Genomic DNA, 21547 nt, shown 5'->3' with positions numbered 1-21547 from the left:
ATCTAGTGAGGCGAGTATAGCAGTGCTATTGGAGGAATTAGAGGGAAGTAAATGGGATATAATAGGGCTCAGTGAAGTTAGGAGGCCAAAAGAAGCATATACAGTGCTAAAAAGCGGGCACGTCCAGTGCTACCGGGGCTTAGCGGAGAGACGAGAACTAGGAGTCGCATTCCTGATTAATAAGAACATAGCTGGTAACATACAGGAATTCTATAGCATTATGAGAGGGTGGTAGGTCTTGTTGTGAAACTTAATAAGAGGTACAAAATGAAGGTTGTACAGGTCTACGCCCCTCCATCCAGTCATGATGACCGGGAAGTCGAAAGCTTCTATGAAGACGTGGAATCATCATCGTCATCATCATCATCATCATCAGCCTGATTACGCCCACTGCAGGGCAAAGGCCTCTCCCATACTTCTCCAACTACCCCGGTCATGTACTAATTGTGGCCATGTTGACCCTCCAAACTTCCTAATCTCATCTGCCCACCTAACTTTCTGTCGCCCCCTGCTACGCTTCCCTTCCCTCGGAATCCAGTCCGTAACCCTTAATGACCATCGGTTATCTTCCCTCCTCATTACATGTCCTGCCCATGCCCATTTCTTTTTCTTGATTTCAACTAAGATGTCATTAACGCGCGTTTGTTCCCTCACCCAATCTGCTCTTTTCTTATCCCTTAACGTTACACCCATCGTTCTTCTTTCCATAGCTCGTTGCGTCGTCCTCAATTTAAGTAGAACCCTTTTCGTAAGCCTCCAGGTTTCTGCCCCGTACGTGAGTACTGGTAAGACACAGCTGTTATACACTTTTCTCTTCAGGGATAATGGCAACCTGCTGTTCATGATCTGCGAATGCCTGCCAAACGCACCCCAGCCCATTCTTATTCTTCTGATTATTTCACTCTCTGGATCAGCAGTCACTACCTGTCCTAAGTAGATGTATTCTCTTACCACTTCCAGTGCCTCGCTACCTATCGTAAACTGCTGTTCCCTTCCGAGACTGTTAAACATTACTTTAGTTTTCTGCAGATTCATTTTTAGTCCCACCCTTCTGCTCTGCCTCTCCATATCAGTGAGCATGCATTGCAGTTGGTCCCCTGAGTTACTAAGCAAGGCAATATCATCAGCGAAGCGCAAGTTACTAAGGTATTCTCCATTTACTCTTATCCCCAATTCTTCCCAATCCAGGTCTCTGAATACCTCCTGTAAACACGCTGTGAATAGCATTGGAGAGATCGTACCTCCCTGCCTGACGCCTTTCTTTATTGGGATTTTGTTGCTTTCTTTATGGAGGAGTACAGTGGCTGTGGAGCCACTATAGATATCTTTCAGTATTTTTACATACGGCTCGTCTACACCCTGATTCCGCAATGCCTCCATGACTGCTGAGGTTTCGACTGAATCAAACGCTTTCTCGTAATCAATGAAAGCTATATATAATGGTTGGTTATATTCCGCACATTTCTCTATCACCTGATTGATAGTGTGAATATGATCTATTGTTGAGTAGCCTTTACGGAATCCTGCCTGGTCCTTTGGTTGACGGAAGTCTAAGGTGTTCCGGATTCTATTTGCAATTACCTTAGTAAATACTTTGTAGGCAACGGACAGTAAGCTGATCGGTCTATAATTTTTCAAGTCTTTGGCGTCGCCTTTCGTCGTCAGAAGACGTGGAATCGGCGATGGGTAAAGTCAAAACAAAATACACTATACTGATGGGCGACTTCAATGCCAAGGTAGGCAAGAAGCAGGCTGGAGACAAGGCAGTGGGGGAATATGGCATAGGCACTAGGAATAGCAGGGAAGAGTTATTAGTAGAGTTTGCGGAACAGAATATTATGCGGATAATGGATACCTTCTTTCGCAAGCGCGATAGCCGAAAGTGGACGTGGAGGAGCGCGAACGGCGAAACTAGAAATGAAATAGACCTCATACTCTGCGCTAACCCTGGCATCATACAAGATGTGGACGTGCTCGGCAAGGTGCGCTGCAGTGACCATAGGATGGTAAGAACTCCAATTAGCCTAGACCTGAGGAGGAAACGGAAGGAACTGGTACATCAGAAGGCCATCAATGAGTTAGCGGTAAGAGGGAAAATAGAGGAATTCCAGATCAAGCTACAGAACAGGTATTCGGCTTTAACTGAGGAAGGGGACCTTAGTGTTGAAGCAATGAACGACAATCTTGTGGGCATCATTAAGGAGTGTGCAATAGAAGTCGGTGGTAACTCCGTTAGACAGGATACCAGTAAGCTATCGCAGGAGACGAAAGATCTGATCAAGAAACGCCAATGTATGAAAGCCTCTAACCCTACAGCTAGAATAGAACTGGCAGAACTTTCGAAGTCAATCAACAAGCGTAAGACAGCTGACATAAGGAAGTATAATATGAATAGAATTGAACATCATCTCAGGAACGGAGGAAGCGTAAAATCAGTGAAGAAACTAGGAATTGGCAAGAATCAGATGTATGCGTTAAGAGACAAAGCCGGCAATATCATTACTAATGTAGATGAGATAGTTGAAGTGGCTGAGGTGTTCTATAGAGATTTATACAGTACCAGTGGCACTCACGACGATAATGGAAGAGAGAATAGCCCAGAGGAATTCGAAATCCCGCAGGTAACACCGGAAGAAGTAAAGAAAGCCTTGGGAGCTATGCAAAGGGGGAAGGCAGCTGGGGAGGATCAGGTAACAGCAGATTTGTTGAAGGATGGTGGGCAAATTGTTCTCGAGAAACTGGCCACCCTGTATACGCAATGCCTCATGACTTCGAGCGTACCGGAATCTTGCAAAACGCTAACATAATCCTAATCCATTAGAAAGGGGACGCCAAAGACTTGAAAAATTATAGACCGATCAGTTTACTGTCCGTTGCCTACAAAGTATTTACTAAGGTAATTGCAAATAGAATCAGGAACACCTTAGACTTCCGTCAACCAAAGGAGCAGGCAGGATTCCCTAAAGGCTACTCAACAATAGACCATATTCACACTATCAATCAGGTGATAGAAAAATGTGCGGAATATAACCAACGTCTATATATAGCTTTCATTGATTACGACAAAGCGTTTGATTCAGTCGAAACCTCAGCAGTCATGAAGGCATATCCGGAATCAGGGTGTTGACGAGCCGTATGTAAAAATACTGAAAGATATCTGTAGCGGCTCCACAGCCACTGCAGTCCTCCATAAAGAAAGCAACAAAATCCCAATAAAGAAAGGCGTCAGGCAGGGAGATATGATCTCTCCGATGCTATTCACAGCGTGTTTACAGGAGGTATTCAGAGACCTGGATTGGGACGAATTGGGGATAAGAGTTAATGGAGAATACCTTGCTAACTTGCGATTCGCTGATGATATTGCCTTGCTTAGTAACTCTGGGGACAAACTGCAATGCATGCTCACTGACCTGGAGAGGCAAAGCTGAAGGGTGGGTCTAAAATTGAATCTGCAGAAAACTAAAGCAATGTTTAACAGTCTCGGAAGGGAACAGCAGTTTACAATAGGTAGTGAGGCACTGGAAGTGCTAAAGGAATACATCTACTTAGGACAGGTAGTGACTGCGGATCCGGATCATGAGACTGAAATAATCAGAAGAATAAGAATGGGCTGGGGTGCGTTTGGCAGGCATTCTCAGATCATGAACAGCAGGTGGCCATTATCCCTCAAGAGAAAAGTTTGTAACAGCTGTGTCTTACCAGTACTCACGTACGGGGCAGAAACCTGGAGGCTTACGAAAAGGGTTCTACTTAAATTGAGGACGACGCAACGAGCTATGGAAAGAAGAATGATAGGTGTAACGTTAAGGGATAAAAAAAGAGCAGATTGGGTGAGGGAACAAACGCGAGTTATTGATATCTTAGTTGAAATAAAGAAAAAGAAATGGGCATGGACTGGGCACGTAATGAGGAGGGAAGATAACCGCTGGTCATTAAGAGTTACGGAATGAATTCCAAGGGAAGGAAAGCGTAGCAGAGGGTGGCAGAAAGTTAGGTGGCCGGGGGTAGTTGGAGAAGTATGGGAGAGGCCTTTGCCCTGCAGTGGGCATAACCAGGCTGATGTTGATGATGATGTACACACTTATTATGCATGATTTGACAGAAAAAAAGAAAAACAGTTGTTTTTGGTTCGACGTCTTTTCGCCATCAGGCTCCGGCTATTGGTCAAAAGTTTTCGGGCTGCATCCGCTTCACCTGCCTGTCACGCGACGTCACAAAACCGCGAAAACTCACCACGTGAAAGTGACGTGTACGCATTGAGGACGCATTAATATGCAGAACAGAGTGAATTTTCTTCTGAATAACCACAGGCTGCCCCGTTCCGAAAGGAATAAAAGATGGCTTCCGCCGATTGATCAGGCGGAGCGATCGGCGGCAGGCGCACCTGCCGAAGAGCATGGGTGTATTTGCGCATAATAAAACTTCTTGCGTGGCCCTGTAACGTTTTCGAGCACTTTCGGCACATTTACCACCTAATTCTGCCGACTCTTTGCTGAGTGTCCCTTTTAGCGTCATTCTTAAGCTTCCGTTGCATGCCGCCGCGATTTTCGACCAGCCACCGCAAGGTAAGTAAGGGAAAGCCGGCCAATCGCAGACGCCGGCACCACCCTCTTTATCTGGTTATCGATTTTCAGTGCACTGGCTCTGCCCCATCGAATCCCTCTCCACTTGAGCGTTCTCTTCGCCTCTTGTCAGCCAATTAGATACGACAAACCGCTCAGTGTAGGCCATGTTATTCGTTTTTCAAGCAAACAAAAGTGACCTCTTATGAACAAGGAGAGAGTTTTATTTGTGTGTTCAGACGACCCTGCGGGTGACCGCCCGGTGCTTGCGTCGGTGGTTACGCAAATGTGATGTCAGGAGATTGGAATAGAAACATATATGAATAGTTTTACGTTATAGAGCCCCAGCTAAGGCAGAAGAGCTCGTTTTTAAGCAAAGCCTGTACCTTTCCCAAGAAGGAGCATTATTGACGCGTTTAGCGGTGTTGTACAGACGTTTCTCTGTATTCCTGAGCCTACGTAGGGCATTAATAAACCAAGGATTAGATTTGTCATTTCTTATCGAGAGCAACTGGATATATTTGTTAATTAGAGCTGAAATTTTATTCTTGAAACATACCGAGTTATCTTCCACCGAGAGATTATGAAAAGAAGGAAGTAGCGTGCGGTTGAAAAATAGTTCAAGTTCATCGTTTATTTTAGAGTAGTTTGATTTGTTATAATCGCGTATTATTTGCTTTGAGATCCCTGAAAATCGTAGTGGAACACTCATTGTTACCTGAAGTAGATCATGATCGCTAAAGCCGTTCAGATGAAATATGGGTTCAATCGTTTCGGGAGCGGTGGTGAGTATAAGGTCTAGAATGTTAATACCATAGGTTGGTTTATTAACGAGCTGGAACAGGTTAATATCTAAAGTCAAGTTAAGAAACTCCACTGATGTTCGACAATATCTTGCTAGGATATGCCATTTTATGAGCGGGAAGTTAAAATCACCGAATGAATAAACAGAATGCACTGGACAGAGCTGGAGGGCCGTGGTTATGCTATTGCGTAGTTCTGTAACAAAAGAAGTGCTGTAGTCAGGCGGACGGTAACGGGCGCCTACCAGTAGTTTGGTCGTATTTATTGTTACTTCAACCCACACAATTTCAAGAGAGGAGTTCGAGTCGATAATAAGTGAAAGTAATGATTTTTTAACACCGAAAATAACGCCACCGCTTGTCTTGCTAGTTCGATCTTTGCGTTAATTATTAAAAGCATGGTTATCAGGAAGCATTTCTGCGTCTGTAATGTCAGGATTAAGCCAAATTTCAGTAAGAACAAGATTATTAGAGTCGCTATCGTCAAGGAGAGAGCAGTCATATTCGCGCTTTGGCATGATGCTTCGTATGTTTGCGTAAGATAGTGTCAACAAAGACGCAGTGATAAGTAACTTTGGCTGTGGAAGAGCCCGTGGGCAAGTGCTTATGCCTAGCTATTTTTGCGACATGACAACGGTATCAGTGATTTTGTCGTACGTGTGAGTCTAGTTATTTATAAGCAGCCGATCTGCTGATTAAAAGGCAATTCTTGAGGTTTCGCAAAGTCACGCAGCGTCCTTATAGCTTGCGACCACTCACTAAATAATGGACAAAATTTCATCCAGCAACCTTGAATTCTTCATTCCTCAATGGTTGCAAGGCCCTAATATAAAATATCCTGATTTCACAAATGATATCCATCGTCCATCGTAATTCGCGACAGAAGTGGACGAGACCCGTTGTCATGGCGTAGCGGCTATGTCGTTGCGCTACTAAGCTCGAGGGCGCGCGATTTACTCCCGGCCTCGGTGGCCGCATTCCCATGGGGCAGTAATGCAAAAACACCTGTGTACCCTGCACTGGATGCACGTTAAAGAGCACCAGGTGGTAAAAAATTAGTCCGGAGTCCCTCACTACGACCAGCCTCATAATGTAATCATGGTTTTGGCACGTAAAACCCCTAAGTTCCTTTTTCTGGATAAGACAGTTTCAGCTGAAGCAGCTTACTTTTCGCTACACCGATATATCACGTGTTTAGGCACTGCAGAGAACAGCTACGTTCGCTTTGTACTTGTGATAAGCGTTCATCCGAGAGACACGTGCCGTGCATGGTCAGCTTGTCTGAAAGTCTACAAAGAAATCAGTTACACAAGCGGTCACGCTACGCTCAGTTGACTCAGCAGCGGAGAGACTGCTGTAATGCAATGCCAGCACAAGCACACAGCGTGCGCACTAGCATTCCCATTGAGCAACTGTGTGCAACTTCGTTGGATACACTGATCTGCGCGGACATTGTGACTACGCAACTCTAAACTACGGCTGCCTAAAGCGGACGATATTTGTATGGTGTTGTTACAGGTGTGGTTAGCCTGAGAAGACTTCGCTTGCAATCACTCCCGCTGAGCGTCTCGTACCGCGTGAAGTGTGTCACAATTAGCCAGTCAGCCCTGTCTCTTGCTGCATTGGAAAAAAAATGCTGACACTTTCTTGCGCAATATTGGCAGTACTTCTTCCGGAGAACTAACTGTTCTATACATGCGCGATGAGTCTCCATTTTTCTCACACTGTGCGGTATTGTCATTCTTTAAGAAGAGAAGCACTTCCAGAACCCAATAAAATGCGGAATATCGCCCAGTTCGATGCATTCAGCACGAGATCGAGAAGTAGCGCCACAGAACTTAAACATGGATGGAGGAGTGGGGGTGAACCGTGTTCTTACTCTGTATTGAAGGGTGGATTCATTGTCTCTAAGTCTATTTACTGCAGAGAGCTGATGTGTATCACTAAGCGCCACTTATCCAGCTTAGTGCCACAACCAGGCCTAAGCAGACGTTATCTTTTTTGAGAGCAAAAGACAAAACATACTTTATTTAAGTAAACGGAAGCAATTCTGATAAGTTACCACCTTTTGCTGCCATATTGTATTAACTATTTTTGTTTCAATACGATTTATTTCTGGCTGATGTTGTAGATTAGCTATCATAAAAGTCATTTGCTCCAGGTACGTTTTGTTTATTCCACAATATTTATGGAAGCCCGTACTCGCTGTCACTGCTTTATGTTCGGGCATACAAAAATTTTCTAAACTTATTCGTATAATGTCTATCGGTGGAAGAGATCAATTGCGTAATTCGTAATCATAATTGAGCAAAAAGGAATGGCGAAAAAAACACCTGAATTAATCATAGAATGACTGCCGATGATAATACAATTAGCATGCGAGCAACGTAGCCGCACAATATTTCTGAAGTCACGTTTATTTAACATAGATAGTTGTAATTATCATACTTCGCTTGCTTCGGCTAATGCAACATACTTCGGTATCGTCCGAGTTCGCTATAGCACTCGCTTTCCAAGGTTATCGACGAGCATGGGGCATGAGGTTGATTCAATGACGCCGACGCAATAACGACGATGAAATGATGAAGAAGGAATGACGTCGATGGAATGACAAAGCGGTAGGACGACAATTAAATGATGATTCCTAAAGGGTGACGATGCCATAATGAGGCGTGACTACGACATGAGGACAATAGGATGATGAGCATGGAGTGACGACGATGGCGTGAAGATGGCAGTATGACGACAGCCGGCTGACGACGCTGGAATAGCGACAGTAGCCCGACTTTGATGGCATGATGACGACGGTATGACAATGAATACACGATACTGCCTATCTAACGATGAGCAATCACGATGACTGCATAACAACGCGGGCATAAAAGCGATTGAATGATGACAGCATGATTACGAGAGCGAAGAGAAAGCAACGAAATCGACGAATCGAAGAACACGGTGTGACGTCAACATGGACCCGTTACTAAAGCAATGACGATGCTAAAATGATAGCACGACGACGATGACATGACAATGGTAATTTAGTGAGCACGTATGGGTAAATGGTACCATTTCACGAGAGAGAAAAGAGGCCTGAGTCGTGCTGATTCCCAAAACCGGCAAACAGCCAACTTTACAGAACCTCCATCCGACCTCCGTCACCTCCTGTCCCGGTAAGCTTTTCGAGAGTCATTTAAACCCGACTAGTAAACTATCTAAATTAAACTTCACCGACCCACACGTATGGCTTCCACCGGAATTTCTCAACGCAGGACGTGTTCATCCGCCTACGGGGTATTCCCTAGGGTGCGGAACACATCCTGGTTGCTGTTGACCTGAAGAGGGCTTTCGATACCATGGGTCACGAGCTTATCCTGCAGAATCTCAATCACAAAAACTGTGGGGAATGCACATATAAGTAGATCCGTTTTTTTCGCTCTAATAGGACAGCCACGATAGGCCATGAAGGAACCAGATCGTATGCTTTGACCATGTCCAATAGAGGATCACGTCAAAGAGCGATATTGTTTCTCTGCTTTTTAACATTGGCATGGGATCACCTTGCCCGACAATTTGAGTGTATTGCAGCCGTGGGCTATGCCCTGTACGCCGATAATATCATTATGAATGAGCAGTGGTACTCTCGGAAAGAAAGAATGTAATGTACAAGAAGCAGTACAGACAGTGTATCTCTCTGCGGAAGGATGTGGTATGAGCTGCTTCCTGGGATAAATTGCAGTTTGTTTGGGTGCATGAGAGTGGCTACCAAGGCAAGCAACCCTTCGACCTGAGAGTAGGTGACCAGCCTATACGTGAGGTAGCCAAAGCATGCATACATCATCTCTGGGTAATAGGCACGCTGACCACGCACTTAAATCTCTTCGCGAGACAGGTAAACAAATTCTACGCTTGGCCCACACAGTAACCTACCATCGCAAAGGATTGGAAGAGGCGTAAACGCTACGCCTAATCCACGCCTTTGGAATTACCCGAGTCGCGTACGGTCTCACCTAACTAGACCTTAGTAATGCTGAGGCAAAACAAGCGGATACGCTCCTCCGTACCGCCTACAAGGCTGCCCTCGGACTCCCAACAGGAAGATGCGCGTATCAGCGTCTAGCCTCAGGGATCTACAACAGTTTTGATGAGCTGACGACCGCGGTCCACTTCACACAACGAGAAAGACTCAGTCGCACGCTCACAGGTAGGGAGAGCCTACGTGGTTTAGATTATCCCATACGACCACAATACAATGACGAGGAACACGTGCCCCTTACCGCCAAGATCCGTACCCAAATAGGCACCGCACCTGTACAGAAAAACATGAATCCTTTATTCCACCGAGCGTGTCGCCTCGCCAGAGCCAGACAGCTCACAAAACAGTTTGGAACGGGCCCAGACACATTTTACACGGACGCAAGTCACTGTGACCTACATAATTTTTCGCTTGATGCCGTTAGCTTGGCTCGGGACCCAGGTATACCTACCTGGGCTTGAGCCAAGGTCAATTCAGTAAACACGTCAGAACCCCTAGTGGTCGCCCTCGCAATCGAAGCCAAAGGAGCCACGAGACAGGGATATTATATACTCACGGACTCTCAAATATCCCTTTGCGACACGCATTAGGATATAGTCATCAGAAAATTTTGAAACTGCCTGTGTGCACTCTTGATGAACAATATTTCAGTAAAAAACCATAAACAAGCCGGTACCTTAGGTACTTAATAAATTAGGTCGCGTACTCATATGTACACACTGTGACTCAATACAACTAAGTCAGCAAAAGTCAACCGAAGGCTTTATTGCATGAAAATATTGCAGGTAGAGCGATAAAAAATTCCTCTTTGGTCATCAGCTGATCAGCCTTCTTGCTTACTTGGTGTGATATTCATAAAAACAGTCATTAGTGGCGGACAGGCACAAGAACACTTCGCACTTCCTGCACCGAACTCGTGATTTGGAATTGCATCCAGGCTTCCGGCAACGCTGTGGGAATCGTGCATCCACGTGCTGAGGCCAGTGCGCTTTACCATCCAAACGAACAGTGTTTGTAAGGAGGGGTCCACTATTATGAGGTGCTTTTGATACCCTCTGTAAGCTTTCCGCACTTGGTCGCCCTCGCTTCTTCTCCAAAGGTTTCTCGGAAACAAGCAGGCTCATGGCAGTATCGGTTTGAAACTGTAGCATGTCCATCGTGTTCTTTCGGACAAGGCCTTCAGCAGAAGCATCTCTTAAATACTGCAACCATGAGTTTGCAAGCGCAAATGAGGTGAGGTGTGAAATTACCCTTACAGGCCATTTTTTTGTCTTTGCTCTGATGTGATAGAGCGACATGATAAAATCCAACTTATCAACCCCACCCATGTGGCGATTATACTCTAGTATAGCCTGTGGGCATTCTACCTCGATGCGCTCCTTTTTCGAGGAGCTCCACCTGCTCACAGCCCTAGCTTCACCAGTGGAAACCTGTGTTGAGGCCACCGTGACCAGATTGTTGTCCTTCCATCGCACAAGGGCAACGTCTCCTTCCTCTGTCACCTTGACATCGGTGCTCCCACGCTCCTCCTTTCGCATTTCTTTTTCGCCCTTCAGCTTACAACCCAGCAGCCTGTTGCACCTGATCGTACCCGTGGCAAGGATTCCAATACCTTTTAGCTCCCTCAGAAGCAGCACGGACGTGAAGTAATTGTCAAAGAACAATTTCAGGTTGCGGTGCTGTGGGAATGACTCCACAAGTCTCATTACCACACAGCCCCCTAGACCAAGGTAGGAGAACTCCCGGTCTACTCCTGTGCCTTTGCCCTGATAGAGTTCAAAATCATGCGCCAGACCATCGGTGCTGCATCGCACAAAGATCTTCACACCAACAGGGTTTGGCTTACTTTTCACCACCTGTTTTGCTGGGACCCTTCCTGTAAATGCCACCATCTGCTCATCAATGCAGTTATGTTCAAGCTCTTCAAGCTGAAGGCACCGGGACCTAATGACATCGAGGAGCGGCCTCACCTTCCAGAACTTGTCCACACTGGATGCATCCCTTGGCTCATTCTGGTCAGTTATGTGCAATGCGCTTCGCAATTTAAAAAATCTGTTTACCGCCATTGCATCTGCAATTGCAGAAATTCGGGTACCGCTTTGCCAATACATGCGGACACGTGGGAATTTCAGGACACCCATGTAAATGAGAATTCCAAAAAACACTTTCATCTCTTGCACGGAGCACGAAAGTTCGTTTCCTGTGTTCTGCAAGGCATAAATATTTGTGTACTTCGTGAAGTCCTCGAACACTTCATCGGTGAAATACTTCATGAAATACTTTAGCGGTTCTTCTGGCGTTGATCCGCCAAGCGGGTGGTAGGTGCAGCGCGTGTCCACTGGATCGAAAGGTTTGGAGAGCCACTTGACATGCTTCACTTTTTTCGCAGGCATCTCATCACTGTCACTGAGATCACCCTCGTCGTCTGCAGGATGCATTTTAGGGTCATGCTCCTCATTCGATGCAGTTACCTGCAAACGTAAAGGCAAAATGATGCAACTGCTAACAAGAAATTTCGCTATTTGCCACTTACCGCTTGAGCTGCCTGTACATCGGCGACTTCATCGTCAGAAAGATCGGCGTCTGACACATCTCCATTCATGATGGCGTCAAAAAGCTGGTCTACTGACGAGTTCGGAGTCTTGCGTCTTGTTCTCGCATGAGTCTGGATGCCTATAAAAGGAAAAAAAGGCTCAGTAAAGCAGAAAAGCGACATTCGCCGCAGTTACAGCAGGATGAACCGGCGGCCGCCTAAACGGTGCATTTGTGACACGTTGTGTACAAATAGACACGCCATCGTAAACATGACCACCGTTTCCTAACCAGTAGTACAATAAAAAATAATTCCGTATTATTCTTATCTATAGCACTTAGTTATCAGGTCCACAGCTTTAGTTCCAGCTTAATCAACGTTTTAAATAGGCAGAAAAGATAAAGCCAAGAGCACCTACTTGACGCGCCGTAGAACGTCGAGGCGTCCATCTTGTTTTCTTGTTTTGGTAATGCATTTGGCGCGGCAATCACGAGATGGCAGCACCGTCCGGTAGAGCGGTAAATTCGAATGCGGCTCCAATGGCCCAAGTGTTGATGACGACGATAGAAGCTCGCAAAAAAGCTCGTGAAAATCGCGTGTACAATTGTACACGCCGTGTCGCAAAGGGATAAGGTGCCGGTATTTCACTAGTGGACGCGTTCCTGCGTGTGTCGCCCGCCCTTTAAGTGCAACACTAAACCAGGTACGCATAATCATATGGTGCCCGGGACACATGGAAGCCAAGGGTAACGAGTGGGCGGACAGTGCAGCTCGAGCTATTGCGGATCGAGTGAATTTTCCCCGTCCAGACCCCATCCTCTTGCACTGCACCCAGCTCGCCCCGGTATGTCCTAAAACACCTTATCCCATACGTGAGCATTTGCCCTTAGTGTGGAGACTAGCGAACTTTCAACCACATTACGTGGGAATGCGATCCCAGGCCAACCGTAATTAATACGCCTCACATTCCGGCGCAAAAATAAAGGGAGCATTGGGTGACCTAGCTCGCTAGCGAGGAAATGGACGCTCATGTGCGCTTCTCGACCGAGCATGGCGGGTGCACAGGCAATCATGAACACATCTTATCTAATGAGCGCTTAGTATCACTGGAACGAGGAAGAGCAGTAGTGGGGCGACCGAATTTCCCTTCGTGCTGCCTCTCGCCTCAACGGGAACTAGGCGCGCGAGAACACAGAACACACGAAGCCATCATCCTTTAGGTAGGCTAGCGTCCGAAATCACCGCAGGTTACCTCAACTAGAAGACTCGCACAGCCACACTCTACCGTGCTCCTACTAGAAATGGAGACGCGGTGCTATCCTGCTCCCCTCCCCCCACCCTTCCTGGCGCGCCAAATCTCCCCGCTGTCACCCTTGCGCATGCAAAAGTCGGCGCGCACCCTCGGCGCTTTCCACCCTTGCGCGCTCAAGTAGACGACGACGCACACAGCCATTAGTAATTGCAGCATACGGCGCACGCCAGCAATCCAATCGCATTTGAACTTGATACTGGAACTCACGGTGATGTCGACGCCACGCGGACGGTGACGCCTACAGCTACGCGAGGACGGGAACGAGAAAGACGGCGGTGAAATTCACCTTGAGTATCAGTATAATTGCTATCACAATAAAAAAAGAAACATCATCATCATCATCATCATCATCATCATCATCATAATCAGCCTGGTTACGCCCACTGCAGGGCAAAGGCCTCCCCCATACTTCTCCAACAACCCCGGTCATGTACTAATTGTGGCCATGTCGTCCCTGCAAACCTCTTAATCTCATCTTCCCACCTAACTTTCTGACGCCGCCTGCTACGCTTCCTTTCCCTTGGAATCCAGTCCGCAACCTTTAATTATCATCGGTTATCTTCCCTCCTCATTACATGTCCTACCGATGCCCATTTCTTTTTCTTGATTTCAATTAAGATGTCATTAACTCGCGTTTGTTCCCTCACCCAATCTGCTCTTTTCTTATCGCTTAACGTTACACCCATCATTCTTCTTTCCACAGCTCGTTTCGGCGTCTTCAACTTAAGCAGAACTCTTTTCGTAAGCCTCCAGGCTTCTGCCCCGTAGGTGAGTACTGGTAAGACACAGCTATTAAACACTTTTCTCTTGAGGGGTAATGGCAACCTGCTGTTCATGATCTGAGAATGCCTGCCAAACGCACCCCAGCCCATTCTTATTCTTCTGATTATTTCCGTCTCATGATCCGGATCCGCCGTCACTACCTGCCCTAAGTAGATGTATCCCCTTACCACTTCCAGTGCCTCGCTGCCTATTGTAAATTTCTGTTCCCTTCCGAGGCTGTTAAACATTACTTTAGTTTTTTGCAGATTAATTTTTAGTCCCACCCTTCTGCTTTGCCTCTCCAGGTCAGTGAGCATGCATTGCAATTGGTCTCCTGAGTTACTAAGCAAGGCAATATAATCAGTGAATAGCAAGTTACTAAGGTATTCTCCATTAACTTCTATCCCCAATTCTTCCCAATCCAGGTCTCTGAATACCTCCTGTAAACACACTGTGAATAGCATTGGAGAGATCGTATCTCCCTGCCTGACGCCTTTCTTTATTGGGATTTGGTTGCTTTCTTTATGGAGGACTACGGTGGCTGTGGAGCCGCTATAGTTATCTTTCAGTATATTTACATACGACTCGTCTACACCCTGATTCCGTAATGCCTCCATGACTGCTGAGGTTTCGACAGAATCAAACGCTTTCTCGTAATCAATGAAAGCTATATATAAGGATTGGTTATATTCCCCACACTTCTCTATCACCTGATTGAGAGTGTGTATATGGTCAATTGTTGAGTAGCCTTTACGGAATCCTGCCGGGCCCTTTGCTTGACAGAAGTCTAAGGTGTTCCTGATTCTATTTGCGATTACCTTAGTAAATAGTTTGTAGGCAACTGACAGTAAGCTGATCGGTCTATAATTTTTCAAGTCCTTGGCGTCCCCTTTCTTAAGGATTAGGATTATGTTAGCGTTTTTCCAAGATTCCGGTAAGCTCGAGGTCATGAGGTATTGCGTATACAGGGTGGCCAGTTTCTCTAGAACAATCTGCCTACCATCCTTCAACAAATATGCTGTTACCTGATCCTCCCCAGCTGCCTTCCTCCTTTGCATAGCTTCCAAGGCTTTCTTTACTTCTTCAGGCGTTACCTGTGGGATTTCGAATTCCTCTGGACTATTCTCTCTTCCATTATCGTCGTGAGTGCCACTGGTACTGTATAAATCTCTATAGAACACCTCAGCCACTTCAACTATCTCATCCACATTAGTAATGATATTGCCGGCTTTGTCTCTTAACGCATACATCAGATTCTTGCCAATTCCTAGTTTCTTCTTCACTGCTTTTAGGCTTCCCCCGTTCCTGAGAGCGTGTTCAATTCTATCCATATTATACTTCCTTATGTCAGCTGTCTTACGCGTGTTGATTAACTTCGAAAGTTCTGCCAGTTCTATTCTAGCTGTATGGTTAGAGGCTTTCATACATTGGCGTTTCTTGATCAGATCTTTCGTCTCCTGCGATAGCTTAATGGGAACCTGTCTAACGGAGTTACCACCGACTTCTATTGCACACTCCTTAATGATGCCCGCAAGATTATCGTTCATTGCTTCAACACTAAGGTCCTCTTCCTGAGTTAAAGCCGAATACCTGTTCTGTAGCTTGATCTGGAATTCCTCTATTTTCCCTCTTACCGCTAACTCATTGATCGACTTCTTATGTACGAGTCGCTTCCGTTCCCTCCTCAGGTCAAGGCTAATTCGAGTTCTTACCATCCTATGGTCACTGCAGCGCACCTTGCTGAGCAGGTCCACATCTTGTATGATGCCAGGGTTAGCGCAGAGTATGAAGTCTATTTCATTTTTAGTCTAGCCGTTCGGTCTCATCCACGTGCACTTTCGGCTATCCCGCTTGCGGAAGAAGGTATTCATTATCCGCATATTATTCTGTTCCGCAAACTCTACTAATAACTCTCCCCTGCTATTCCTAGTGCCTATGCTATTCTCCCCCACTGCCTTGTCTCCAGCCTGCTTCTTGCCTACCTTGGCATTGAAGTCGCCCATCGTTATAGTGTATTCTGTTTTCACTCTACCCATCGTCGATTCCACGTCTTCATAGAAGCTTTCGACTTCCCGGTCATCATGACTGGATGTAGGGGCGTAGAGCTGTACAACCTTCATTTTGTACCTCTTATTAAGTTGCACAACAAGACTTGCCACCCTCTCGTTAATGCTATAGAATTCCTGCATGTTACCAGCTATATTCTTATTAATCAGGAATCAGGAATTATTGAGAATATTATTCTTATTAATATAAAAAAGAAACAAGCCATACTTAAACTAGTTGCGCCTCGTTCTGCCTGCTTTCCACGGAATGGGACGCGCTTAACACAAACCACTGTCGGTCATAAAATGGAGGCTGTCGTTTGGTTAGCACTCGGACAAACTTTCACTTCGATTTCCTATCATGCTTGGAAGAGCTGGCGCTTTCAAAGGGAGACATTCAATAGCGCTTGATGATTATGGCGGCGTTGGGCCAGTGACAGCGATGTGTGCAGGGAGTGGGCGGCTATGCGTAGCGTACGACGGACCGCCGCGGCGGAATTCTGTACAGAAACGAGAGTCATGTTCGCCGTTATTATGAACGTTAAAATCTCCCTGTTCAATGGTCGCGGGTATTGTTCAATGGCCAGTGGTAGGTCGTTCTATAATTACGAAATGGTGCCGAGCATGGACCTTGACAATCCTGGCATCCACGCCGCAGCTTCATCGTCGGCATAACTGCCGGTGATTATCGCACACTTCGATGAACGCATGCGCGTCGGCGCGATTCGAGTGAAAGAACAGGACTGCGAGTAAGGATAGACACGCGTGCGCGCTGCAACACTGTCGACCGCAAGGACTACGCCGTAGGATGGCGCCCACATCCAATTTTGCACACGCTCCCATGGGCTCTAAACTTAGGAGGGGGACTGTGCGAGGGTAGTTTGAGAAGTGTGGGAAACTTAAGAGATATTGCGCTACAGTTGTGTTTTCTTTGAGGTGGCGCGCGAGAAACACCCTTCATATGACGGCCGAACTTGTTTACGCTGGTGCGGAAAGTTAGTAAGCTTCTGATAGCCATTGCCACTGAGCTGTGTGGTCATTCCGACGAAAATGGAAAAAGGAGAATTTCGACTAGCGATCAAATATTTTTATTTAAAACACTGGACGGCTGCCCAACCTAAAATCGAGTTGAGCAAAGTCCACTTATACACTGCACCATCACTGAATAAAATTTACTACTGGATAAATGAATTCAAACTTCACCGAATTTCTACGCAAGGTGAAGCACGTCGTGGGTGCCAGTGGAGGTCACCTCGCCAGAAATGGTATCGAAAATTCATGTAGTTGTCATGGAAGACCACCGAGTGATGGTACGTGAAATATCGGAAATGGTAGGCATCTCGGTAGAGAGAATTCACAATTTCCTTCATGAGAAACTGCAGATGAAGAAGGGCAGAGATCTGAAAGCACTGTTTAGCGTTGCTTGATCGCAATCCGCAGGACTTTTTGTGTCGATTTGTGAGAGTTACCGAGTATGGATACATCATTATATTCCAGAGTTTAAACAGAAGTAAAAGCAATGGACTGAGCATGATGAAGGTGCTCAAAAAGAAGGCAGAGACTGTTCTGCCGGAACGGTGATGGCGACTGTCTTTTGTGACTCACGAGGAGTAATCTTGTAGACTACATACAAAATACCAAAACGATAACAGGATCGTAGTATGCAACACTCCTAGATCAACTGAAAAAAATAATTGCGTGCTAAGCGACCTGGATTAGCACGGAAAAGACTGCACTTTCATCAAGACAATGCTCTGCGTCAAAGATCGCTTGTGGCTACGGCCAAAGTGCAATAGTTAGGCTTCGCGGTTGTGCCTAATCCACACTTTTCTCCGGATTTCGCCTCATGCGACTTTTGCCTCTTTCCAAAACTGAAGAACTGGCGCGGTGAAAAGGAGTTTTCTTCAGGTGAAGAGGCTATATTAGTGGTAAATGACCACTTCAAGGTCCTCGAGCCATCCTTTCAAGAAATTTCGGATACTGCAGGTGCTTTTGGCGTCGAGTGACAACGTCCTAACAGTGCAGATTCGGTGAAGATGAACATGTGAAAAAAAAAAAAAAAAACAGAAACACGCAGCGATAAAGTCAGTAACAAGTTAGAAAGACCGAGCAGAGGTCTAGCTGACCTATGAGGGCGGTTTCTTTGGTCTACATGTTTCTAAGAAGGACCTCGTATTTGTTTAGCGCTCATTTACCTTTCGAGTGCGCACTGACAAGTCGGGAGCTCTTATCTTCACTTCACAGCAATTCACTTCAGTTAATTTTAAAGTGAAGGTTCCTCTCTTTTTCTTCAACTAGAATACTGGAGATGCCGATGGGCTTTCCGACGGCTGGATGATGTCGTCGCCCAGCATTTTATCGATTTGTTGCCTTATAGCTTCATGCTCTCGCGTCCAAACTCGGTAAGGGCACTAATGGAGTGGTTGCGTGTACTTTTGAGTTCTTATGCTATGCTTTGCAACTAGTGTTTGCCAAATCCTTGATGACGCCGAAACCAGTCTTTGTATCGTCGGAGTAGACATTTAAGCTGTTGCTGCTTACACACGGGGATATTTGGGTTTATGTCGTTGTCTGGTTCGAGAACAATGGTCGTCGATGTAGATGCGGCCGAATCCGAGCGAACAAACGCATTTGTGCCTTCCACATTTTCCTCGATGTATGCGATCGTCGTGCCCTTGTTTATGTGCTTGAACTCTAAGAGTTTGTGAGCATAACTTTCGCTTTCCCTCCGCGCAGTCGAGCGATGCCCATTGTGCCGCAAATTTCACGGTCTAGCAGCAGACGGTCACCACCCTCGATGACGCGTTTTCCGTCTGCGGGTCTTTCGGTGCCGACAAAAGTGAGAATGCTGAAGCGAGGTAGGATGCTGACTTGATCTTTGAGCACACTCAAGGCATGATGACTAGGCACTGTCTCCAGCGGCATCACTTGATCTTTGGATGGCGTCATCGACTTCGACTTTAGGAGGATGATGCCTTCTGGTTGGTTCAAGAAGTCCATGCCAAGAGTGACCTCTAGTAAACACTGTTGGAAGATAACACTGTAGTAAACACTGTTGGATGAACGGTAACTTTTGTCATGCAGATTCCAGTCGGCGCTATTAGGTGCCCCCAACGGTCCGAATTTGAGGGCCTTCCCATGAAGTCTTAACATTCTTCAATTCGGCGGCGGAAGGTCCACTGATGACGGAGTATTCGGTTCCTTTTTCTACCAAAGCTGTGATTGCGTGGCCGTCGAGAACCACGTCGAGGTCAGTGGTTCTTCGTCTTGCGTTACGGTTACATCGTGACGTCGGATCGCGGCTGCGTTGCATCGTGCCTTTGTTGTTACGTCTTGTCTTTAGCTCCTATGTAGGCGGTGTAGTCTTGGCTTCGAGGCTTCTTTTTGATGGCGGCGAGTAGTACTATGTTATCGACATAATATATTTGGCCTCTTCGTCAGCGGCAGAGGATATTCGTGATTTCAAAGAACAAAAACCGCAGCTTTACGTTGCTACTTTAGTTTCGTTGATATGCACTTACGGACCAGCCCCGGGTTCTGCCAGTGTATGGTCAATGCTCCCGCGACAGGTACCGTCCTTGTGGTGGTGAATGCAAGGAACGCCGGAGTCTCCCCTCCGTAGTCCGCGATATCACGAGGCCGTTCAGCAAGCTGTGGACGCGCTGCGTTTACGGCAATCCCCTCGTAGTCCCATTTCGCGATACTGGAACCGGCGATAGACATGGCCCATTCCTCTGCAGTGGTAGCAGAGCGCCCGGTGGTCTGGAGCGCGCCATATGTAGATTTGGTTTGCTTGGGCAGCTGGGCTGGGTGACGGGCGGGCGAGCTGGCGGCTGCGGCGGGGAACGACGGAACTCCTGCGTTACAAGATTCTGGCGCGGTCCAGGAAGGGGATCCTGACGGCGCGCGGCGCAGGCGTAGGTCGTCGCATCCGGCACGAGAAGCACTGATTCGGGCCGCTCTTCGGAAATTCTCAGTGACCGTCGAACTTTGCTCTTGACCATGTCAGTTGCCGAGACCACCTGTGGTTGCGACGAAGGTAACACGTTGCGCAGTTCTTAGTGACGAAGGTAACACGTTGCGCAGTTCTTGGTGCACAATAGCCCCGATGCATAAAGTTTGTAAACAGGGATAAGGTGCCTCAGAAAGGCTGGCCAATGTTTCGATAGGAGGACCTATCTTCGTCAAAGGTGGCCTTGTCATCCTTGGTATGTTAGTTTTCAAGGGTTTGGGCAGTGACGCCACGTGCGTTTGTGGTCGGTGGCGGTTGGTTACAAAGGGAGCTACTTCATAGGTAATGAGCGTTGTCGCCTGACGTCTGTGAGCGTCGTTTCCAAGACGAGGGGACAAGAAAGGGACAGTGGTAAGGCGGGGATAAAAGAAAATATAGAAAAGGGGGAAAGATAGAGAGAAATAACAAGAAATGCAGACTTTATTTCTAGTTATTTCTCCTTTTTTTCCTCTTGGAGTCCCCCTCCTCGTTTTTCACTTTCTTTTCTTTCTCCCCGCCTTCCCACTCTCCCGCTCTTGTACCCTCGTCTAGGGAACGACGTTCACAGGCGCCAGGCGATAGCGCTCATTGCATCTGAAGTCTCTCCCTTTATAACCAACCGCAATCGACAACAAACGCACGTGACGTCCCTGCACTAACCCTTCAAAACTAACATGCCGAGGATGACGAGGCCGGCTTTGATGAAGATAGGTCCTCCTGCCAAAACGTTGGCCAACCTTTCCGAGGCACCGTATCCCTCTTTACAAACTTTATACCACTGTGTGCTATTCCATCTGTCAGCTTCTTTCTTGATTTTGGACTTCAATGACCCTGATGGTCTCTTGGAGGTCGTCGGAGCCCAGTGCCTAGAGTGCGCACTGTGGTGTGAGCACTTGCCGTTATATTGCCGAGCGCGCATTCCCTGAGTTTTCTCAATCGTCATTGCCTCTGTCAAAAACTCAGCTGCGGTCTTCGGTGGGTTGCACATCAGTCCGGCGAAAAGTTCTTGCTTGACGACCCGCACCAGGAAGCAGACTTTTTTCCCCTCCGACATTTGCGGGTCGGCGTGCCGGCAAAGACGGCACAACTGATGAACAAGGAGAAACTCAGATATTCGAAACTATAACGTAAGAAACCCTGAGAAAGCCGTAAAAAATGGACGCAGCATGAAATCGCAAAGCAAGATGTGTACACTGAAAGATAAGCAGGGTAATATCATAAGCAATCTCGAAGGTATATTAACCAACTGCAACGTGCAGTTTGCAGATGACATTGTTTTGTTCAGCAACACTGGAGACGAGTTACAAAAAAATATTGAGGACCTTAACAGAGAGAGTGTAAGAGGGGCATTGAGGACTAATTTGCAGAAGACAAAGATAACGATCAGTAGCCAGGCAAGGGAACAAGAGTTCAGGATCGCCAGTCAGCCCTTAGAGTCTGTGCAGAAGTTTGCTTTCCAATGTCAATAACTAACAGGGAACTGTGGTCTTGAGAAGGACATCCACA

At 46.7% G+C, this 21547-nt stretch overlaps 2 protein-coding genes across 3 annotated transcripts in view; one reads left to right on the top strand and one right to left on the bottom strand.

Moving 5' to 3' along the window:
- The window catches only part of LOC126540481 (uncharacterized), an 87691-nt gene that overhangs the window by 44772 nt on the left and 21372 nt on the right, over nt 1-21547 (top strand). The gene's annotated exons all lie outside the window — the stretch shown is intronic.
- LOC126540477 (piggyBac transposable element-derived protein 3-like) lies at nt 10139-12557 on the bottom strand. Of its 2 annotated transcripts, XM_072286286.1 has the most exons (3): nt 12350-12557; nt 11932-12071; nt 10139-11869 (listed from the first exon to the last, which is right to left on the bottom strand). In XM_072286286.1, exons 1-3 carry the CDS (start codon nt 12378-12380, stop codon nt 10235-10237), a joined length of 1806 nt encoding a protein of 601 aa, XP_072142387.1. In that variant the 5' UTR covers nt 12381-12557; the 3' UTR covers nt 10139-10234. The 2 variants fall into 2 exon arrangements, with proteins under 2 accessions (XP_072142387.1, XP_072142386.1); XM_072286285.1 differs by having other exon boundaries at nt 11932-12557.

Source organism: Dermacentor andersoni, chromosome 2, assembly GCF_023375885.2.
Source record: "Dermacentor andersoni chromosome 2, qqDerAnde1_hic_scaffold, whole genome shotgun sequence".
Taxonomy (NCBI): domain Eukaryota; kingdom Metazoa; phylum Arthropoda; class Arachnida; order Ixodida; family Ixodidae; genus Dermacentor; species Dermacentor andersoni.
Note: the sequence above shows the minus strand (reverse complement) of the source record. Positions and strands in the feature narration are given on the sequence as shown.